Genomic DNA, 19643 nt, shown 5'->3' with positions numbered 1-19643 from the left:
GCAATAAGACTGGATGAGATTACCTAAGTAGTGAGTATAGATAGAGAAGAAAACAAAAACTGGGTCCTAGGCTGTTTAACATTAGGAAGTCAAGAAGAAAAGATGAAATCAGCAAAGAAGACTGGAAAGGAAGAAGGAAGGAAGAAAATTAAGAGACAGAGGTGTTCTGGAAGCCAAGTAAAGAATGTTTTTAAAGGAGTTAGGAGTGATCTGTGTTGAGTGCTCTTGAAAGGTCAGATAAGATAAGGATTGAGAATTGACCATTGATTTAGCAAAGAGGAGGTAATTGTTATGAGAAGAGCAGTTTTGGTCAAGAGATAGTGGCAAAAACTTGATTGGAGTAGGTTTTAAAGATTGTGAAGCAAGGATTTGGAGATAGTGAATATAGAAAACTCTAGAGGATTTGCTGCAAAACGGAGGAAAGAAATGGGGCAGAGCAGGTAGGGGAAAAGGGATGAATAAAAAGATTTATTAATTTTTTTAAGATGTATGAAATAACAGCATGCTTGTTCTTACTGTATGTTGATGCAAATGGTCAAGTAGAAGGGGAACAATTGATGATGTGGGAGAGAGGGAAGAATTGCTGGACCAATATCTTTGAATCTGAAAAGGGAATAGGATCTAAGATTTTGTCATTAAACCGTGTTCTAAATGTTTTATATACAAAACAACAACAAAAAAAGCCCCAAAAACTAGAGCTGTTGTTAATCATTACATTTAGATTTTTTCATTTATTTAGGCCTAAATTTATCTTCAATAGTTTTAGTGAAGATGAAGAATAGACTAAATAAACCCAAATTACTCTCTTTTGTGGGACACACGTAGCCTAGAGAATAGGATACCCAAATAAAATTCGAAGTAACTAAAAATTAGGCTCCAGTTACCACAGAGTAGTAATAAACAAGGACAAAATATTCATTGTTAAAAAATGAAAGTACCTTATGGGGACTGATTAGGAATTGTGGCTTAATAGTTAAATACTAGATATTTTCATTAAATAGATAATGAAATTTGACTTGTCTTTTTTGATTGAAAAAAACTAGTTTCCTTTTTTCCTAAAGGTGTAGCTAGTTTGAACCAGAGTGCACTGAGCCGTCCAATGCAAAGGAAACTGGTGACACTTGTAAACTGTCAACTGGTGGAGGAAGAAGGTCGTGTAAGAGCCATACGAGCAGCCCGTTCACTTGGAGAAAGAACTGTAACGGAACTAATATTACAGCACCAGAACCCTCAGCAATTGTCTGCCAACTTATGGGCTGCTGTCAGGGCTCGAGGATGCCAGTTTCTAGGGCCAGGTAAGATAGATCACTGTCTTGCCTTTCTTGTTGGCTATCAGAGCTAGAGGATGCCAATTTCTAGGAGTAGGTGAGAATACTCAGATTTATACTTACAAATATTGACATAACCAAAGATAAATTAGTTATTAATCATAATTTATATGATGAACAGTGTGATAGTGTTTTAGAATGAATTTCTCATTTCTTTTAAGAAAAGTGACACAGATCCAATTTTACAAATTAGAAAAGTGCGTTAGAGAGAGGCCTAATAATACACAGGTAGTAAGTAAAGAAAAGTAAACCTTTTTATGAAAGAAATTAAAAGTTCATGATTGTCTTTAAAATTGGGAAACAAATTATTAGAAAAAATAAGAATCATCAGGGGATGATTCCTTTATAGTTACCATCATCTACATTCTGTTTAAAAAATCTTTACCTGTACCCAGGTTATGAAGTACTTTCCTTTGTTATCTTCTTGAAGCTTTATTGTTTTGCCTTTCTTATTTAGAACTATAGGCTAGGAAGAATTTGTTTTTGCAAAGGAAACTTTTTTACTAAGTGGCATTGGGACCACTGGATAGACATGTGGAAAAAGATAAAATTGGATGTAATTTTTTTTCTTCTTCTGTTTCTTTTTTTCATGGATGTATTTCTTTTTTAAAAAATATTTTTCTATTTATTTATTTATTCTTAGCTGCATTGCGTCTTTGTTGCTACACGTGGGTTTTCTCTAGTTGTGGTGAGTGGGGGCTGCTCTTCGTTGTGGTGCGCGGGCTTCTCATTGCAGTGGCTTCTCGTTGCGGAGCATGGGCTCTAGGCACATGGGCCTCAGCAGTTGTGGTGCACGGGCTTAGTAGTTGTGGCACACAGGCTCAGTAGTTGTGGCACACGGGCTTAGTTGCACCGTGGCATGTGGGATCTTCCCGGACCAGGGCTTGAACCCGTGTCCCCTGCATTGGCAGGCGGGTTCTTAACCACTGTGCCACCAGGGAAGTCCCCATGGATGTATTTCTTAATACTCCTTAGCTACATAAATCCAAGTAGGTTAGAAATACTTATGATTAAAAAATAAATTGTATAGGTAATAAAAACAAATAATGAGTGAATTCCTTTATAACCTAGGAATAGGAAACACTGTTTTCTTTGGCTCCACATCCAGAAGTGATAACAGAAAAGATTGGTATTTGACTATATAATTTTTTTAATTGCATCATAATAAAACATCATAAGAAAAATTAAAAAAAAGAGAAACTTGGGGAAATATTTATATCACATACAGAGGGCTAATATAACTAATGTATAAGGTACTTGTAAAAACTCAGAAGAAAAATACCAACTACCCAATTAAAAAATTGACTAAAGGTGGAAACAGACAACTCAAGGGAAAAAGTAATGTAAATGGTCCTCAAACAGATAAAAATGTGCTCAGTCTTTCTCATAGTAAGAGAAATATACATTAAAATTATAGTGAAATACCATTTCTCACCTATCAGACTGGCAGAATTCAAAAGCCTGACAACTTTTGTCTCTTGTCAAGGCTGTGGGAAAACAGGTGCTTTCATCCAGTAATAGTGGGAATGCAAAGTGGTGCAAACTTTAAAGAGAGGGATTTATCAATATCTAGCAAAATCACCTCTGCAGCTACCCTTTGGCCCAAAAGTGCTATTTCTAGGAATCTGTCCCATAAATATAGCAAAAAATGCAGAATGCATAAAGTTATAAAGCACTGTTTATAACAGTAAACAGCTGGAAGCAACCTGAATGTCTATGAATAGGAGACTGGCTTAGTAAACTGGTATATATCCTTCCAGTGGACTACCATGCATCTGTTGAAAGTAATGAGGAAAATGTATATATTCTTCTGGGTGTGATTTCTAGATACATTAAGTTAAAAAATAAAAGCAAGGTGCAGAATAGTGTACCTGTTACAGTAAAGCACACTTTTAAATAGGGAAGGGAGAGAGAGACAACCATTTTCTAATTATTTGTTTGTATTTTCCAAAGGAAGCAATGGTAGGAAAAATTTAAAAATAATAAACATGTAGAGTAGGGAAGATCCAAGAGAAAGCAGATAGAGACAGAGGCTAGATCTCGCTCAGTGTACGTTGATTTGTAGTTTGTACCCATGTAAATGTTTTATGTAATCATAAAACAATTCTTAGTAAATATAAGTTTTTAAAATTTAAATAAAATGAATAAAACAAAAAAACACCTAAGAATGAAAAGCTAAAACATTCATAAGTTGGTAGCATATTCATCAGGAATGAACTATTTCAGGTGACTTTAGAACACAGTGTTTTTGATTTTTATATTCCTAGTGTGATATATAATAAATCCTAAATTGTATTCACCAGTCATATTGTTTATAATTCTATTGGTATTGTTATTTTGAAACTATTATACAGACACACAGTAGGATAAAGCAAGTAGGTAATTATGTCAATGCCATCAGGAACCAAGGTTTTTGGCATTTAAAAAAAGAGAGATACTTTCTTAAAAAAAGAAAATATGAAATCAAAGAATTTATGTAAAAACCCTGCATTCTTAAATTTGAATTGGCAATATAAGTACAGACTCATTTATTTTTCTTTTTCTAGAAAATGACTGTTTCCTAGCTCTGTCTACTTAAAAGGCTTGGAAGCAATGAATAGCCATAGCACCCAAAGTGTGGCCTTTAATAAATACCATTTCCTACTAAAAAGAAGCAGGGCTCTTTTAATAAATTTCTTATCCCAGTTCTAGGGTAGAAAAGTACAAGATGAACCTGGGAAGTCTTGTGCTAGAAAGCAAAAAAGCTATTAAAGACCATCAGAATCTTGTCAAAAGGACAGAATCTGAAAAGGCTCCCACTGGACAAAAGTGGGACAATCTGAACCTCCAAATGAATAATGACTATAATGGATTGAACACATAAAATGTGTAAAAATCCATGATCTTGTAATGATAGTACAGAAAAAATAGATTGGTTATCTTTGGCAGTTGCTAGAGCACCAACACATTATGCTAAAAATTGGAAAAGGAGGAGAAAAACATCAAGCATGCTTTTTCTGACTTTCCTTTTCAAATTGCTTTCAAGGACAGTTTCTCAGGGTTTTGAGGGTAGGTTTCTCTTTTAGCAAAATTCCAGCTAATAAATTTAGAAAAACAATGTTAAGGTTAGAAAAATCACATAAAATGAATTAATGGGTCTAGGCAAGAATTATTATTGGCTGTTAAAGCCAGTAGATGAAAGGTTAATAAATGAAAAAGGCCCAAACCCACTGATCAATTTTAACATTACTAAAAGTGAGACATCTAGGTCTTAAGTATCTCCTGATGTGATACATAGAATAAGGTGTATGCTTGCCCCCCCCCAAAAAAAACCCAAAAACTAAAAACTCATTCTGAATCTAATCAAGTCTCTAGTTTACATGAAATAAGGAGGATAAAGGAACATCACAAATACAAAATTAGCCAAATTGAGAATGTGGGGGTATTGTTTAGAAAAATGATTGTTTCTGCAACAAATTATTTTCTTTTAAACAGGTGGGTGGGAGAGTGGGGGAGAGCTAGTATAGGGGTTTTTTTTTAAAGCTTGAAGACATACAAACCAAAAGCAATATATGGACTTTATTTGGATACTTACTCAAAGAAACCAACTATAAGAAGAAATTTTGAGACAGTGGGAGAAATATATATTACTCTTTTTAGATATGATAATGGTGTTATGTTAATTTAAAGTTCTTACGTGTTAGAAATACATAATGAATTATTTAAGGATGAAGTACTATGTTATCTTGGATTTGCTTCAAACCACTCCAGCCAAAACAAACTAGAAAAGTGGGTAATGAGTAGATGAAACCTTAATGTCAGCCACTGTATTATGGGTACATGTTATCCCTACTTTTGTATATGTTTAAAATTTTCCATAATACAAAGTTAAATTGAAAAATAATTTTTTAAATCCATATTTATATATAATTTAAGAATGCTTACCTGTGGATATTTCCTCATGTTTATTTACCTTACCTAAGAAGCACTAGACTAGGTATCAAATATTCTTTGTTCTATAACTCGACAACAAAAAGATAAACAACACAATTTAAATTTGGGGGCTTCCCTGGTGGCGCAGTGGTTGAGAGTCTGCCTGCCGATGCAGGGGACACGGGTTCGTGCCCTGGTCCGGGAAGATCCCACATGCTGCGGAGCGGCTGGGCCCGTGAGCCACGGCCACTGAGCCTGCGCGTCTGGAGCGTATGCTCCGCAACAGGAGATGCCACAACAGTGAGAGGCCCGCATACCACAAAAAAAAAAAAGGGCCAAGAACCTAAATAAACATTTCTCCATAGAAGATACATAGATGGCCAAGAAGTACATGAAAAGATGCTCAGTGTCATTGGTCATTAAGGAAATGCAAATCAGAATCACAATGAGATACCATACCCACTAGGTTGACCATAATTTAAAAAGTGGAAAATAAAAAGTGTTGGCAAGGATGTTAGAGAACTTGGGAATGTAAAATGATGCAGCCTCCATGGAAAAACAATTTGGCGGTTCCTCAAAAAGTTAGATGTAGAATTACCGTATGACCCAGCAGTTCCACTCCTAGGTGTATACCGAAAGGAACTGAAAACAGGTATTCAAACTAACACTTGTACTCGAATGCTTATAGCAGCATTATGCACAATAGTCAAAAGGTAGAAGCAATCTGGATGTCCATCAATCCTGATGAATGCATGAACAAAATGTGGTATATTTATAAATAGAATATTATTCAGCCATTTAAAGGATTGAGAAACCGATACATGCTACAATGTGGATGAGTTTTGAAAATGTTATTTTAAGTGAAAGAAGACAGACAGAAGGTCACAATATTCTGATTCCATTTATATGAAGCATCAACAAAGGTCAATCCATAGAACCAGACATCAAGCTAGTGGTTCCCAGAGACGGGGGTGGGGGTGGGGGTGCGGTCAGGGGTATGGGGTGTGACTGATTAATGGCTATAGAGTTCCTTTCAGGTGATGAAAATGTCTTAGAGCTAGATAGAGTTGATGGTTGTACAACATTTTGAATTGTATACTTTAAAATGGTTAATTTTAGTGACGTAAATTTTACCTCAACTTTCAAAAAAGTCCTTGGTTCTAATTATAATTTTGTTGCTAACTAGTTGTGAAACTTGGCCTAGTCACTTAACTTTTCTGGGCCTCGATGTCTTACTTGGGAAGAGAGGGGTTTGATTTTTAATCTAGACTCTAGATCTTTCAGTTCCATTGTTTTCATTGAGAGTCAATATATTTTTAACTTTTTAATTCTAAATAATTTCAAATTTACCAAAAAGTTGCAAGAATAATGCAGAGAATTCCTATATACTCTTTATCCATATTCACTAGTTTTTAATATTTTGCTATATTTGTTATATAATTCACTCTCTCTTCTGAGCCATTGAGAGTAGGTTGCATATTTCATGCCCCTTTACCCCTTGCACTTAAGTATGTGTCCTGCGTAAAAACAGTACATTCATCAAATTCAGAAAACTTAACATTTGTACAATGCTGCAGTCTATAGTTCATGCTCCAATTTTGTTGGTTATTCCAAAAATGCCTTTTATGGCATTGATTTTCTTTCATTTTATGATTGAGTCTAAGATCACGTATTGTATTTATTTGTCATGTCTCTTTTTAGTCTACTTTAGCATAGTACCATTCCTCAGCCTTTCTTTGTCTAATGTTGGTATTCGTGAAGAATACAGGCAGTTATTTTTACAGAATATTCCTTAATTTGGGTTTTTCTCATGCTCCTTCATGATTAGATTCAGATTATACTCTACCTCCCTGGCTGGAAAACAACATAAATGGATGCCTTCTTTAGGTATTGCATCCAGGGGCTAATATCACTTTTAAATTATATACAAAATAATTCTGACAGGCAAAGCAACTGTCTCATGCATTAAAAAATTACCATTTATCTTAAGACTACTATGTGTTCTCTACATGTTATTTAATTGTCATAGTAGCTCTGTGAGTTTTAAAAATGAGGGCTTTTTTTCACTTTAACATTATCATTATCTAGTTGACTACTAAATACCTACAGAAGATATATTTTGTTTAAGTTCTGTTGACTTGTGTTCTGTTTGGTTGTTTAGTAGGACGCATGTTTTCTTTTGCTTGATTTCTTTTTAAGTAAACTGTATTTGCACACGTGTGATGGCCTGTTTTTCTGCTAAGTATTTACAGGCTTCAGATAATGAACCACCATAAACTAATACCCAAAGTAGTCTGACAGGCATGATCTGCAGGTCTCCTCATTTATCATGAACTCATGTTCTTTACTTCTAGCTATGCAAGAAGAGGCCTTGAAGCTGGTGTTGCTGGCATTAGAAGATGGTTCTGCTCTCTCAAGGAAGGTTCTGGTACTTTTTGTTGTGCAAAGACTAGAACCAAGATTTCCTCAGGCATCAAAAACAAGTATTGGTCATGTTGTGCAACTACTGTATCGAGCTTCTTGTTTTAAGGTAAGTAGCAAGCAACCATCTAAACATTACATGCCTGGGTGTGAGATACCTGGAATGGGTGTTACCTGGTCTAGAGGCCCCAGAAATACAGAATGCTTACAAGAGTTAAAAGGAAGCTTTGCTTTCTGCATTTATTGCATCTGTGATACTGCATATGTGTGATACTACTATGTGTGGGTGTAAGAACACATACGTGAAGGTGTCAGTAACACTGTGAGGAAAATACTTTGGTAAACTTGGCTCTTGGAATAGTAAAAGTGAACTAAAGAAGCCTACTTCATTAATGTTTACCATCTTAAAAGGGAGTCAGGAAGCATACTGAAAACTTCATAACAGTAGGTAATGTTTTAACTTCCCTATTAATTATTTTTATCTCTTTCTCTGTGGTGATTAGATTAAAACCTTTAATCTGAAGATGGCCCGTATGTTGTCTTATGGATGACAAGAGAGTGAAAAGTTGAGGATACTGACCCACTCTGCATTTAGATGGTGGGGTTTTTGGCAGAGAGGATAGGGATGAACCCTAAGTTATTTAGAAATGTAGTTTCATTGTCAAATAGGCTTATGGGTGATGACAGTTACTGAGAGATGTGGAAAGTAGGCTGAATCCTTGACGTTTCTGCATGTTACAAGAATATAGGTTACTGGTGGGGACTTGAGAAGGGCCCAAGGACTTGGAAATAGAAAGACCCATTGGCTTCTATAAAGCAAAACATCTATAAAGTACTTCTATAAAGTAAAACATCTGAATTTGAAGCCAAAGCTTATTTAAGCTATTTTGCTGGTTTTATAGTTCAAGAGTGAAAACAGTACAGGCAGAAAGGAGGTTTTCTTGGCACTCTGCTTAGTTTGAGATAACAGGTTAACTGATGATGGAAATATGTTCAGATGAGTTCACTTATCTCCACCAATGAGGGTTGGACACTATCTGCCTGATAGTTACAGTGCTTGATTGTGTTCTTAGGGCAACAATTGAAATGAATCTCGGGTTCCTCGAACATAATGTTTTTGGCTAAGCAGGCAAATTACAGAAATCATTTATCATCCTGAAGTGACTGGCTTGGTTCTCACACTGTGTATTGTTGACTTAATGTTGTTTCTTTTCCTCAGTGGTATCATACAGATTTGTGGTTTATGATTGTCATACATCTACAGCTGCTCCTAATATCTGACATTTGAATAATACTAAGTTTAGAAAGATTTCAGTTTCATGCTCCCATTTCATCTTGTACTGCTGCCCTGTAGTTTAAAATGTTAAAAGCAGTGTTTACATGAATCAAAGGATATCATGCTGACAGTTGCCAAAAGGCCTCTCTCCAGGGGCATTTACTCTAATAAACTCACCATTGTTGAAGGTCTTTTCCTTGATTATAGGCTTAGAGACCTGAATTTTGGGGGTTCCTCAGGAACAGAATCACCACAACCAAGGTCACATACTACATATTATCAATTTTATGTTTTTTTTTTTTGCGGTACACGGGCCTCTCACTGTTGTGGCCTCTCCTGTTGTGGAGCACAGGCTCCAGACGCGCAGGCTCAGCGGCCATGGTTCACGGGCCCAGCCGCTCCGCAGCATGTGGGATCTTCCCAGACTGGGGCACGAACCCGTGTCCCCTGCATCGGCAGGTGGACTCTCAACCACTGCACCACCAGGGAAGCCCAAGAGAAGTGCAACTTTTAACTGACTTTAATTCTCACATCATAGCTATTTTCCTGTAGAAGAGTATCAAACCTTTGCTTGCTTAGCATGGAATCAGAACAAGGGGAGTTAATGATTCTCTTGTTTAATGCAGTGATTCTAAACTGAAGATACATCAGAATCACCTCTGGAGTTTTGAAGAGTATACATTTGTGGGTCCCATCCCTCGATATTTTGATTTGGTATATCTGATACCAAACTATACCAGTGAGACTTGAGCATTCATATATACTTGTTAATTATGCGGTCCTTGAAACCAGGGATTCTGATTACCTGAAATTGTAGTTTTCAGAGCTTCATAGGTGATTTTGATGCACGTTTATAGAACTTTAATAGGACCAGGCTCTGTTAGCCACCTGTATACATCTTACAACTCAGGTGGATAGATGTTCATGCTGCCCAAGAGGCACCCTGTACCTTGGTGGTTGGATGAATGTTACCATCCTCTGGTTTTTTGGGTTTCTTTTTTCTGTTTTGGATTAATAATTCCTCCTTTTGGGCTTCCCTGGTGGCGCAGTGGTTGAGAGTCCGCCTGCTGATGCAGTGAACACAGGTTCGTGCCCCGGTCCGGGAAGATCCCACATGCCGTGGAGCGGCTAGGCCTGTGAGCCATGGTTGCTGAGCCTGCGCGTCCGGAACCTGTGCTCTGCAGCGGGAGAGGCCGCAACAGTGAGAGGCCCGCATACAGCAAAAAAAAAAAAAAAAAAAAAATTCTTCCTTTTGTTTCCTCAGTGTTTCTTTTTTTTTTTCTTTAATATTTATTTATTTATTTGGTTGCACCAGGTCTTAGTTGCATCAGGCGGGCTCCTTAGTTGCAGCATGTGGGCTCCTTAGTTGCGGCATGAGAACTCTTAGTTGTGGTATGCATGTGGGATCTAGTTCCCTGACCAGGGATCGAACCCAGGTCCCCTGCATTGGGAGCGTGGAGGCTTACCCGCTGTGCCACCAAGGAAGTCCCTCCTCGGTGTTTCTTTAAGTAGGTTATTTTGTGATTTCTAAGTTATACTCTGCTCTTTCTTAAATTCTATGTAAGGCTGTGTTGATTAGAATTTTGGGTGTCCCATACTTTTTTATAATGTATTTATATATTCTCAAAGAGAATTGTGAACTGATACTATTAAGTTAACTCTCAGATGATAACTTGATTTCCCCACCTTCATGTTCTTGGGGTCATATTACTGCTGTCTCATGTGCCAACAACAGCAATCCAGACTACCAGTGAGGTGGTCTAGGGAGATTTTCATTTCCTGATGAGAAAATCATCAATTTGAATAGTTTGAACTATTCGTTCAATCTAAGTTTCAGAGCCTGTACTCTGCCTAGGTATTCTGAATTCTAACCAGGTATCAAATTTCATTGTGGCCATTAGCAAGTTTTAATGGTTCAGAAATAAGTGTGTATCATTTATTGCGGAATTATCTAGCCACATACATGCATGTTTAGATAATTAGACAGTTACTAGGACATGTGAAACTCTACCTTTTGAATTTATGTTTTTTAATCACTTAAGTATAGATTAAAGCTATAAAAATACCCTAATAAATTTTGTGGTGGCAGAAAATTTCTTAATTTCTTAATCCTCACCCGTAGCACTAATGTTTGCCTAACGATCATGTCCCTCTTCTACTTAAAAGTCCTCAGTGGTTTCCCATTCCGTACAGGATAGTATAGTCATACCTCAGATATTGCAGGTTCTGTTCCATACCACTGCAGTAAGGCGAATATAGCAATAAAGCGAATACAGCAATAAAGCGAGTCATAAATTTTTTGGCTTCCCAGTATATACAAAAGTTATGTTTACACTACACTGTAGTCTATTGTGTGCAATATCATGATGCCAAAAAAGTATGTACTTTAATTAAAAAATACTTTATTGCTAAAAAATGCTAACCATCATCTGAGCCTTCAGCAAGTCGTAGTCTTTTTGTTGGTGGAGAGTCTTGCCTCAGTGTTGATGGCTGCTGACTGATCAGGGTGGTGGTTGTTGAAGGTTGGGGTGTTAATGGCAATTTCTTAAAATAAGACAACAGTGAAGTTTGCCCCACTGATTGACTCTTCCTTTCACAAATGATTTCTCTGTAGCATGCAATGCTGTTTGATAGCATTTTACCCACAGCAAAACTTCTTTCAAAATTGGAGTCAGTCCTCTCAAACCTCGCTGCTGCTTTATCAACTAAATTTATGTAATATTCTAAATCTTTTGTTATCATTTCAACAGGCTTCACAGCATCTTCACCAGGAGTAGATTCCATCTCAAGAAACCATTTTCTTTGCTCATGCATAAGAAGCAGCTCCTCATCCATTAAAGGTTTATCATGAGATTGCAGCAATTCAGTCACATATTTAGGCTCCACTTCAGTTCTCGTTCTCTTGCTGTTTCCACCACATCTGCAGTCACTTCCTCCACTGAAGTCTTGAACCATTCAAAGTCATCCATGAGGGCTGGAATCAACTTCCTCCAAACTCCTGTTAATGTTGATATTTTAACCTCTTTCTGTGAATCACAAATATTCTTAGTGGCATCTAGGATGGGTGAATCCTTTCCAACCAGTTTTCAGTTTTCTTTGCCCAGATCCATCAAAGGAATTACTATCTATGGCAGCTCTAGCCTTACAAAATGTATCTCTTAACTAATAAGACTTGTCAGAATTACTCCTTGATCCATGGGCTGCAGAATGGATGTTGTGTTAGCAGGCATGAAAACAACATTAATCTCATTGTATATCTCTATTGGAGCGCTTGAGTGACCAGGTGCATTGTCAACGAGCAGTAATATTTTGAAAGGAATCTTTTTTTCTAAGCAGTAGGTCTGATCAGTGGGCTTAAAATATCTAGTAAACCATATTGTGAACAGATGTGCTGTCATTTGGGCTTTGTTGTTCCATTTCTAGAGTACAGGCAGAGTAGATTTAGCGTAGTTCTTAAGGGCCCTAGCTAGGATTTTTGGAAAGGTAAATGAAGATTGGCTTCAATTTAATGTCACCAGCTGCATTAGCTCCCAACAGGAGAAGCTTTGAAGCTCTGAAGACAGGCACTGACTTCTCCTGTCTAGCTATGAAAGTCCTAGATAGCGTCTTCTTCCAGTACAGGACTGTTTCATTTACATTGAAAAATCTGTGCTTTAGTGTAGCCTCTTTCATTAATTATCTTAGCTAGATCTTCTGTATAACCTCCTGCAGTTTCTACGTTAGCACTTCCGGCTTGCTTCATCTTGTAATTTTATGTTATAGAGTCGGCTTCTTTCCTTAAACCTCATGAACCAACCACTGCGAGGTTCAGACTTTTCTTCTGCAGTTTCCTCACGTCTCTCAGCCTTCAGAGAATTAAGGGGAGTTAGGGCCTTGCTGTGGATTAGGCTTTGGCTTAAGGGAATGTTGTGGCTGGTTTGATCTTCTATCCAAACCAATAAAACTTTCTCCATATCAGCAATAAGGCTCTTTTGCTTTCTTATCATTTGTGTGTTCACTGGAGTAGTGCTTTTAATTTCCTTTAAGAACTTCTCCTTTGCATTCACCACTTGGCAAGCTCTTGGCACAAGAGGCCTAGGTTTCAGCCTGTCTTGGCTTTCAACATGCCTTCCTCACTAAGCTTAATCATTTCTAGCTTTTGATTTAAAGTGAGAGATGTGACTCTTCCTTTCACTTGAAGCCCTTTGTGGGGCTGTTAACTGGCCTACTTTCAATATTGTTGTGTCTCAGGGAATAGGGAGACCTGAGGAGAGGGCAAGAGGCAGGGGAACACCAGTTGATAGAGCAGTCAGAACACACATTTATCAATTAAGTTCACCATCTTTTATGGATGTGGTTCATGGCGCCCCAAAACAACAATAGTAACATAAAATATCATTGATCACAGATCACCATAACAAATGTAATAATAATGAAGTTTGAAATATTGCAAAAATTAACCAAAATGTAACACAGAAACATGAAGTGAGTAAATGCTGTTGGAAAAATGGCGTCAATAGATTTGCTTGACACAGAGTTGCCACAGACCTTCAGTTTGTAAAAGACACAGTACCTATCGGTGAAGCACAATAAATTAAACGCAATAAAACAAATTGTGCCTGTCCCCAAATTTCTCACCATAGTATACAATGCCCTCTGTGATTCTTCTCCAGCGTACATCTTAGCCTTTAATTCCATGTGCTCTGCTCTTTCATGTTTCTGTTTACCACTTGCTACTCTTTTGAGAATTCTATTCCTCACCCTTCTTTGCCTGGGGAACTCCTGTTCATTCTTCGGGACTCAGTTCATGTAGCCTTCTGTTGGGGGAAGCCTTCCCTGATACTCACCCTTCCCTCCCCCACCTGTCAGATTTAATTGCCTTTCCTTTATGTTGCCATAGAGTCTTACAATAGCACTTAAACTATAACTTTCTATTAACAAGTTTCTTCCCTACCACCTGCTGAGCTCATTGAAGGAAGGCAGAACTATGTATTAGGTTTTGTAAGTTCTGCTTTGTTCCCAAAAGAATTTGTGGTGAGGACATTATTTTCTTTGTACCTTCTCCATGTAGTATCTGATAGGCTATAGGTACCTCCCCCATCTAAAAAAAAGAAAAAGTTGTTTGGGGAAGGAGAAAGAGCAGAGTAATTCTGATGGGTTTTTCTCTCCTTTCTATTTTTTAGGTTACCAAAAGGGATGAAGACTCTTCCCTGATGCAGCTAAAGGAGGAATTTCGGAGTTATGAGGCTTTACGCAGAGAACATGATGCCCAAATTGTTCATATTGCTATGGAAGCAGGACTCCGTATTTCACCTGAGCAGTGGTCTTCACTTCTGTATGGTGACTTGGCGCATAAATCACACATGCAGTCTATCATTGATAAGGTTTGTGAAATTAGAGATGCTGATTTTATATCATTCTGCTACATTGGAGAGTATTTGAATCTTTTGAAGGGAGTAAAGAGACAACCAATTGGAGAGTCCTGTTTTTACATATAGGACTGTTATAAATATCTTCCTTTTTTATTATTTTCTAACTTTTAAAATAAACTAAGGGGGGCAACAGGGAAGCAAATACAGAATGTTAGCATAAAAGGAGCCTGGCTAACCAAGTCTGTCATTTATCTATATTCTGACACCGGATAGCTAATAAGTTTTCTAAGTGTCTAATGATGAATTTCATAGGGCAGATTCTGAGGTGAAAATTTAATTCATCATTGATACTCCTACTATGGAATCTGAAGACACTTGAAAACCTATTCAGTATGCTGACTAAATGAAAGCATTTGAATATAGACAGGTCATAAAAACCAGAGTAAAAGCCATTCTGTTTTCTTTTTATGTTAGCTGCAGTCTCCAGAATCATTTGCAAAGAGTGTTCAGGAATTGACAATTGTTTTGCAACGAACAGGTGACCCAGCTAACTTAAATAGACTGAGGCCTCATTTAGAGCTTCTTGCAAACATAGACCCTAATCCAGGTATGTGACAAAATAATTGCTTATACTTTTTCTACCTTTGAGGTAAATAACACAAGAGACTTACTGCTAACAAATTCTTTTTGTCATCCCATCCCCTTGGTGGACTATACAGATGCTGTTTCACCAACTTGGGAGCAGCTAGAAAATGCAATGGTAGCTGTTAAAACAGTGGTTCATGGCCTTGTGGACTTCATACAAAATTATAGTAGAAAAGGCCATGAGACACCTCAGGTAAGCACATTTATTGCACTTCTGACTGCTCTTAAATTTTTAACAGGGCATCCTGAACATCTTAACAAGCTGTTTGGTTAATGGACTCCTTATGTGACTCCACTCTCACATAAGTTTTTATTGTCTCTCTTCTTTTGAGAGAAACCCAAGTTTTAGCGCACCTGATAAATAATTCATAGTACAGCAGCAGTTGGAGGCGTATCTTGAATATGAGTTTACTGCAGGTTTTTTTGACCAACTCTATAGATCTGATTCCTTCCAAATATTTTGTCTAATTTTCTTCTAATGTGGGGAAATTGTCACTTTTTTCTCCTTTGCTGCCATACCAATGAATTCATGTTTGTATATGTGTGGAAGTAAATAAATAAATATTTTCAGTGTCCTTTGAATTTATTTAAGGTAAAATCCTTCATTCTAGTAATAACGTCCATTTATTAAATCACTGTGAGCCAGTCCCTATGTTCAGTATTTTACATATATTATTTCTAATCATGACAGCCACCTGCAAGATAATTGCTGTTCCCAAGCTGAAGTTTAAAGGTTAAATAACATATGTAAGGTCATGGTGGCAGTAAGTGACAGAACTGGTATCAAATCTACTCCAAAGTGATCTTTCCACTCTTAAGACATTATAATGTTCAAATCTTAACTGAAAGATGAATGTTTTATATTTATTAAGGTCATAGAAATAACAATGACATTTTAGATTTTGATGCAAATTATAGCAGTTATGATGATGTTTTTATATTTTGCCTCATTATTTGTATGAACTTAGCTCCAAGCCTTAGAAGAAAGTTGTACTCTCAAATTGACAAATAAATTAGTATTTCTTAATTTTTAACTTCTGGGGTAAGTTGTATTCTCCCTTTTCCTGAGAACATTTAAGTGGACAAAGCTTCTGGCTTTTTTAATGCTTTTTGAAATTGGTTGCTTGATTTGGGTATCATAATTTTGAGACAGCAATGAATTGATGAGAAAATCTTTTATTTTCGTGGGTATTTTGTTGCCTGACAAATAAGTAACATAACATTTGAACCAGTTCCAGATAATCCTCAGAATGAATATCTAAAATGCCAGCTCAGGGTTATGCCACATAACTCATAACAGGAAACAATGCAGTGGTAGTTGTGTCAGCACAAGAATTACTTATCTAACATGAAAAAGAATTAAAGGTGTAATCATAAAATTCTGGAGTCCCAAGAGTGAGTGACAACTGGAATCTTCACTTTTCCAAACATTGATTTTCTTTTCATAGCCTCAGCCAAACAGCAAATATAAGACTAGCATGTGCCGAGATTTGCGACAGCAAGGAGGGTGTCCACGAGGAACAAATTGTACTTTTGCGCATTCTCAGGAAGAGCTTGAAAAGTAAGTTAGGAGAACTCTCTTTTATTTGGGATTAATTTTTGGTCATTATGAAAGTGTTATATAGAGTCTTAAAGTTTGTGATGAGTTTCAAAGATGCAATCAAGTTTGCATTGTGGAAGTCTTTAGATTGAAAAATAACCTTTTCTTCTGAAACCACACCTTGTTGCTTCTGGCAGCGTGGTTAACATAATAAGTGATTTAGAACCTTATTCAGCTGTCATATTTTAGACCATTGTATATCTGGAATCCATGTTTCTGCTAAACACCTGTGCAGAATGAAAGTATTCTTATGTTCACTCTTACTTGCTCAGGTTCCATTGAAGGTAACAGCTGAGTCCCAGGTAAAATGGTAAAGCAGATACATTTTCTTTTTATGGTTTTTGGTCTTTTTAACATTCTTTTTTCTGTCTTCTTTTCCCTTTCTCTTGTCCTATGGGTAATCCCTTTTTCTATGTCCATTTACCCCAGACATAAAAGTAAATGGATATAAGCTGTAATATGTGTTGTCCAAGTTTTTGTTATTTTGTTTTTTAACCAAAACATTCATCATTGAGATCTCACCAAAAATTGATTCCAGCCTTTCTACTGAATAACTGGTCTTTATATCAACTCTTCATGGACATCTCTCTTGTTTTTAGACATTTTAAACCCGATTGGAGCTAATTTTCTCCTCTTATACATCTTCTCTTGTGTACATCTTCTATCTGCTATCCCTAAGTGTACCCTGTCCAGCCAGTTATACGTGCCATGTTATAGGAATCATCTTTGCCAGCTTTCACCTGCTTGTCTTAGTCACCAAGTTCTGTCAGTTCACCTTCCTATATATTTCTTGACTCTTCCTTGTTCTTTCTGTCCTTATAGTCTAAGCTGTCATCCCCTTTTCTTGATCCATAGTTGCCTCCTAACTAGTTATCTTACAGCTATCGTTGCCCACCCCCAATCCCATTATTCCCCCCAAAATAGGGAGAACTTTACACATAAGGCTCATTGCAGGTAATGAGACTTGGGCATCCCTGTGGATAAACATAAAAAATCTGCTCTGGCCCGCAAGACTCTGCGTCATCTAGTTTGTGCCTGCCTTTTTTATCTCATCTCACAACGCTCCCTAATTTTATTGTATACTCAAGCCATGCTGACTGTTTGTCAGTGCCATGCTCCTTCCCACCTGAAGTCTTTTATATAATGTGGTTCTTTCTAGCCTTGTCTTTGGAGCTTTCCCTGTGCCTAGCTCATCCTTTCTTTTTCAGGGGCATCCCCCCAGTATTTCATACTAAACCAGGTTCCTCTTTTTCCTGCTTATCAAAATTATAATTAACTTATGGAGTCTGTCTTGGGGGTTGACAAATTTTTCTGTAGAGATGCAGTTAGTGAATGTTTTCAGCTTGGTGAACCATTCATTGATCTCAGTCAACCCACTCTACTCTGCCACTGTAGCAAAAAAGCCACCATAGACAATGCATAAAATGGGCATGGCTTTAAACTTTATTTACAAAAACAAGCAACTTTGACCCATAGGTGATAGTTTGCTGACCCCTGATCTATTTATTGAATGTCTGCCTTACTGAAGTGTAAGGTCCATGGACTATATATCCATCTTGTTTATTATTGTCTCCTCTTTTCAGTGGCTAGCACTGGGCCCTGCACATAATGAGCTCTACAGCAACAGCAGTGTGATAGAAGATAAATTGTGTGCATTAAAAAGAAGAACAGAAACATGCTTCCCTTCTTACTATCCCCCTGCTTCTCCCAGACTGGAAGATCCCAGAGAGGCTGCAGGAGTCTTAAGAAAAAAAGGGTGCTGTTTGCATCTAGTCTAGGCAGTTCTATATGATGTATACAGAGTTTTACATCAAGATGATTTTTTAGACTCGAGATATTTTGAGCTTGTCCATACCTGAAGTAGAGCTTTTTGGTTAAAATAGAGCTTTTTAGGGGACCTTGCTTGGGAGCACTTAAAAAAGAGAAGAAACTGTGTGATTTCATACTCCACTCACAACTGGTGCCCACCTGAAAATCCATTTTACCTCTTACACCTTCAAATTGGCTTCCTGCTCTCCATCTCCAGTTTCTACTTCAGAACTTTATTATTTCTTGCCTGAGCTTATATTGGTAGCAGTAAAAATAATAATAGCCAAATTAATCAGTCAAATTTTGTGCCAGGTGCAATGTTTAATGTTTCACGTGTTTACCCAATTTGTCTATTCTACTGCTATGTGGCTTTTTTTACTTAATTAATTGATTAATTAATTTATATATTTATTTTTGGCTGTGTCGGGTCTTCACTGCTGCACGCGGACTTTCTGTAGTTGTGGCAAGCGGGAGCTACTCTTTGTTGCAGTGCATGTGCTTCTCATTGTGGTGGCTTCTCGTTGCAGAGCATGGGTTCTAGGTGCGCGGGCTTCAGTAGTTGTGGCTCATGGGCTTCGTTGCTCCGCAGCATGTGGGGTCTTCCTGGACCGGGGCTCGAACCCATGTCCCTGTGTTGGCAGGTGGATTCTTAACCACTGCGCCACCAGGGAAGTCCTGCTATGTAGCTTTTTACATGCATCTCCCTATGTCTCAACCAAGATTTTCTTTCACAAATACGGGTTTAATCATGTCCATCTTCTGCTTTAAATTCTTAATTGGTTCCTCAGTATATCACTGGTTCTGGGCCCAGTCTTGCTTTCCAGCCTTATTCCACCTTTTGCATTCTTTACTTTTTTAAGGTACATCCAGTTTACTACTATATGAATTCTTTCACTCTTCTTTCCTTTATACATGTTGTTCACTATATCATATGCTTTCCTCTTCTCTGTTTGGAGAGCTCCTGTTCCTGATTATACTCAGATATTATCTTCTGTCTGAAAACTTCCCTGACTTCCCAGGCAGTGTTAGTTGCTTTCTTCACTGTGCTGCCATAGTACTCTATACCTGGTAACTTTATAACTACCAGTTCTCTCACTGTATTGCAATTATTTATTTACTGGTGTGTATTTTCACTGGACTTCATTTATTTTATGGGTTATTCATCTTTATATTTTCTGCACTTAACAGGTATTTGACATGTAAACTCAGGATATTTATGTTGAAAGAGCAAATAATCTATAGTTCATATTTCCAACCAGCTTCACACTCTCTGTTGCTGTTAAATAAAAGAAGAAGAAGAA

General features: G+C 37.3%; 1 protein-coding gene and 1 non-coding gene across 6 annotated transcripts in view; both read left to right on the top strand.

Annotated features, from left to right (window-relative positions):
• The window catches only part of RC3H2 (ring finger and CCCH-type domains 2), a 61838-nt gene that overhangs the window by 12242 nt on the left and 29953 nt on the right, over positions 1 to 19643 (top strand). For all 5 annotated transcript variants that reach the window (XM_089913712.1, XM_089913714.1, XM_089913713.1 and 2 more), the window contains exons 4-9: positions 1062 to 1295; positions 7595 to 7770; positions 14100 to 14300; positions 14763 to 14895; positions 15008 to 15126; positions 16382 to 16494. In XM_089913712.1, the coding sequence (XP_089769838.1) occupies positions 1062 to 1295; positions 7595 to 7770; positions 14100 to 14300; positions 14763 to 14895; positions 15008 to 15126; positions 16382 to 16494 (976 nt within the window). The remainder of the gene's footprint in view (positions 1 to 1061; positions 1296 to 7594; positions 7771 to 14099; positions 14301 to 14762; positions 14896 to 15007; positions 15127 to 16381; positions 16495 to 19643) is intronic.
• LOC115802750 (small nucleolar RNA SNORD90) lies at positions 14563 to 14673 on the top strand. The gene has a single exon (XR_004023279.1). It is a non-coding gene; the product is annotated as a small nucleolar RNA SNORD90 (small nucleolar RNA).

The sequence above is a fragment of the Delphinapterus leucas genome, chromosome 6 (assembly GCF_059928025.1).
Source record: "Delphinapterus leucas isolate spDelLeu-1000000601 "Yukka" chromosome 6, BTC_Dleu_Yukka2, whole genome shotgun sequence".
Lineage (NCBI taxonomy): Eukaryota > Metazoa > Chordata > Mammalia > Artiodactyla > Monodontidae > Delphinapterus > Delphinapterus leucas.
The sequence above is the reverse complement of the archived record's forward strand: the minus strand, read 5'-3'. Positions and strand labels throughout refer to the sequence as shown.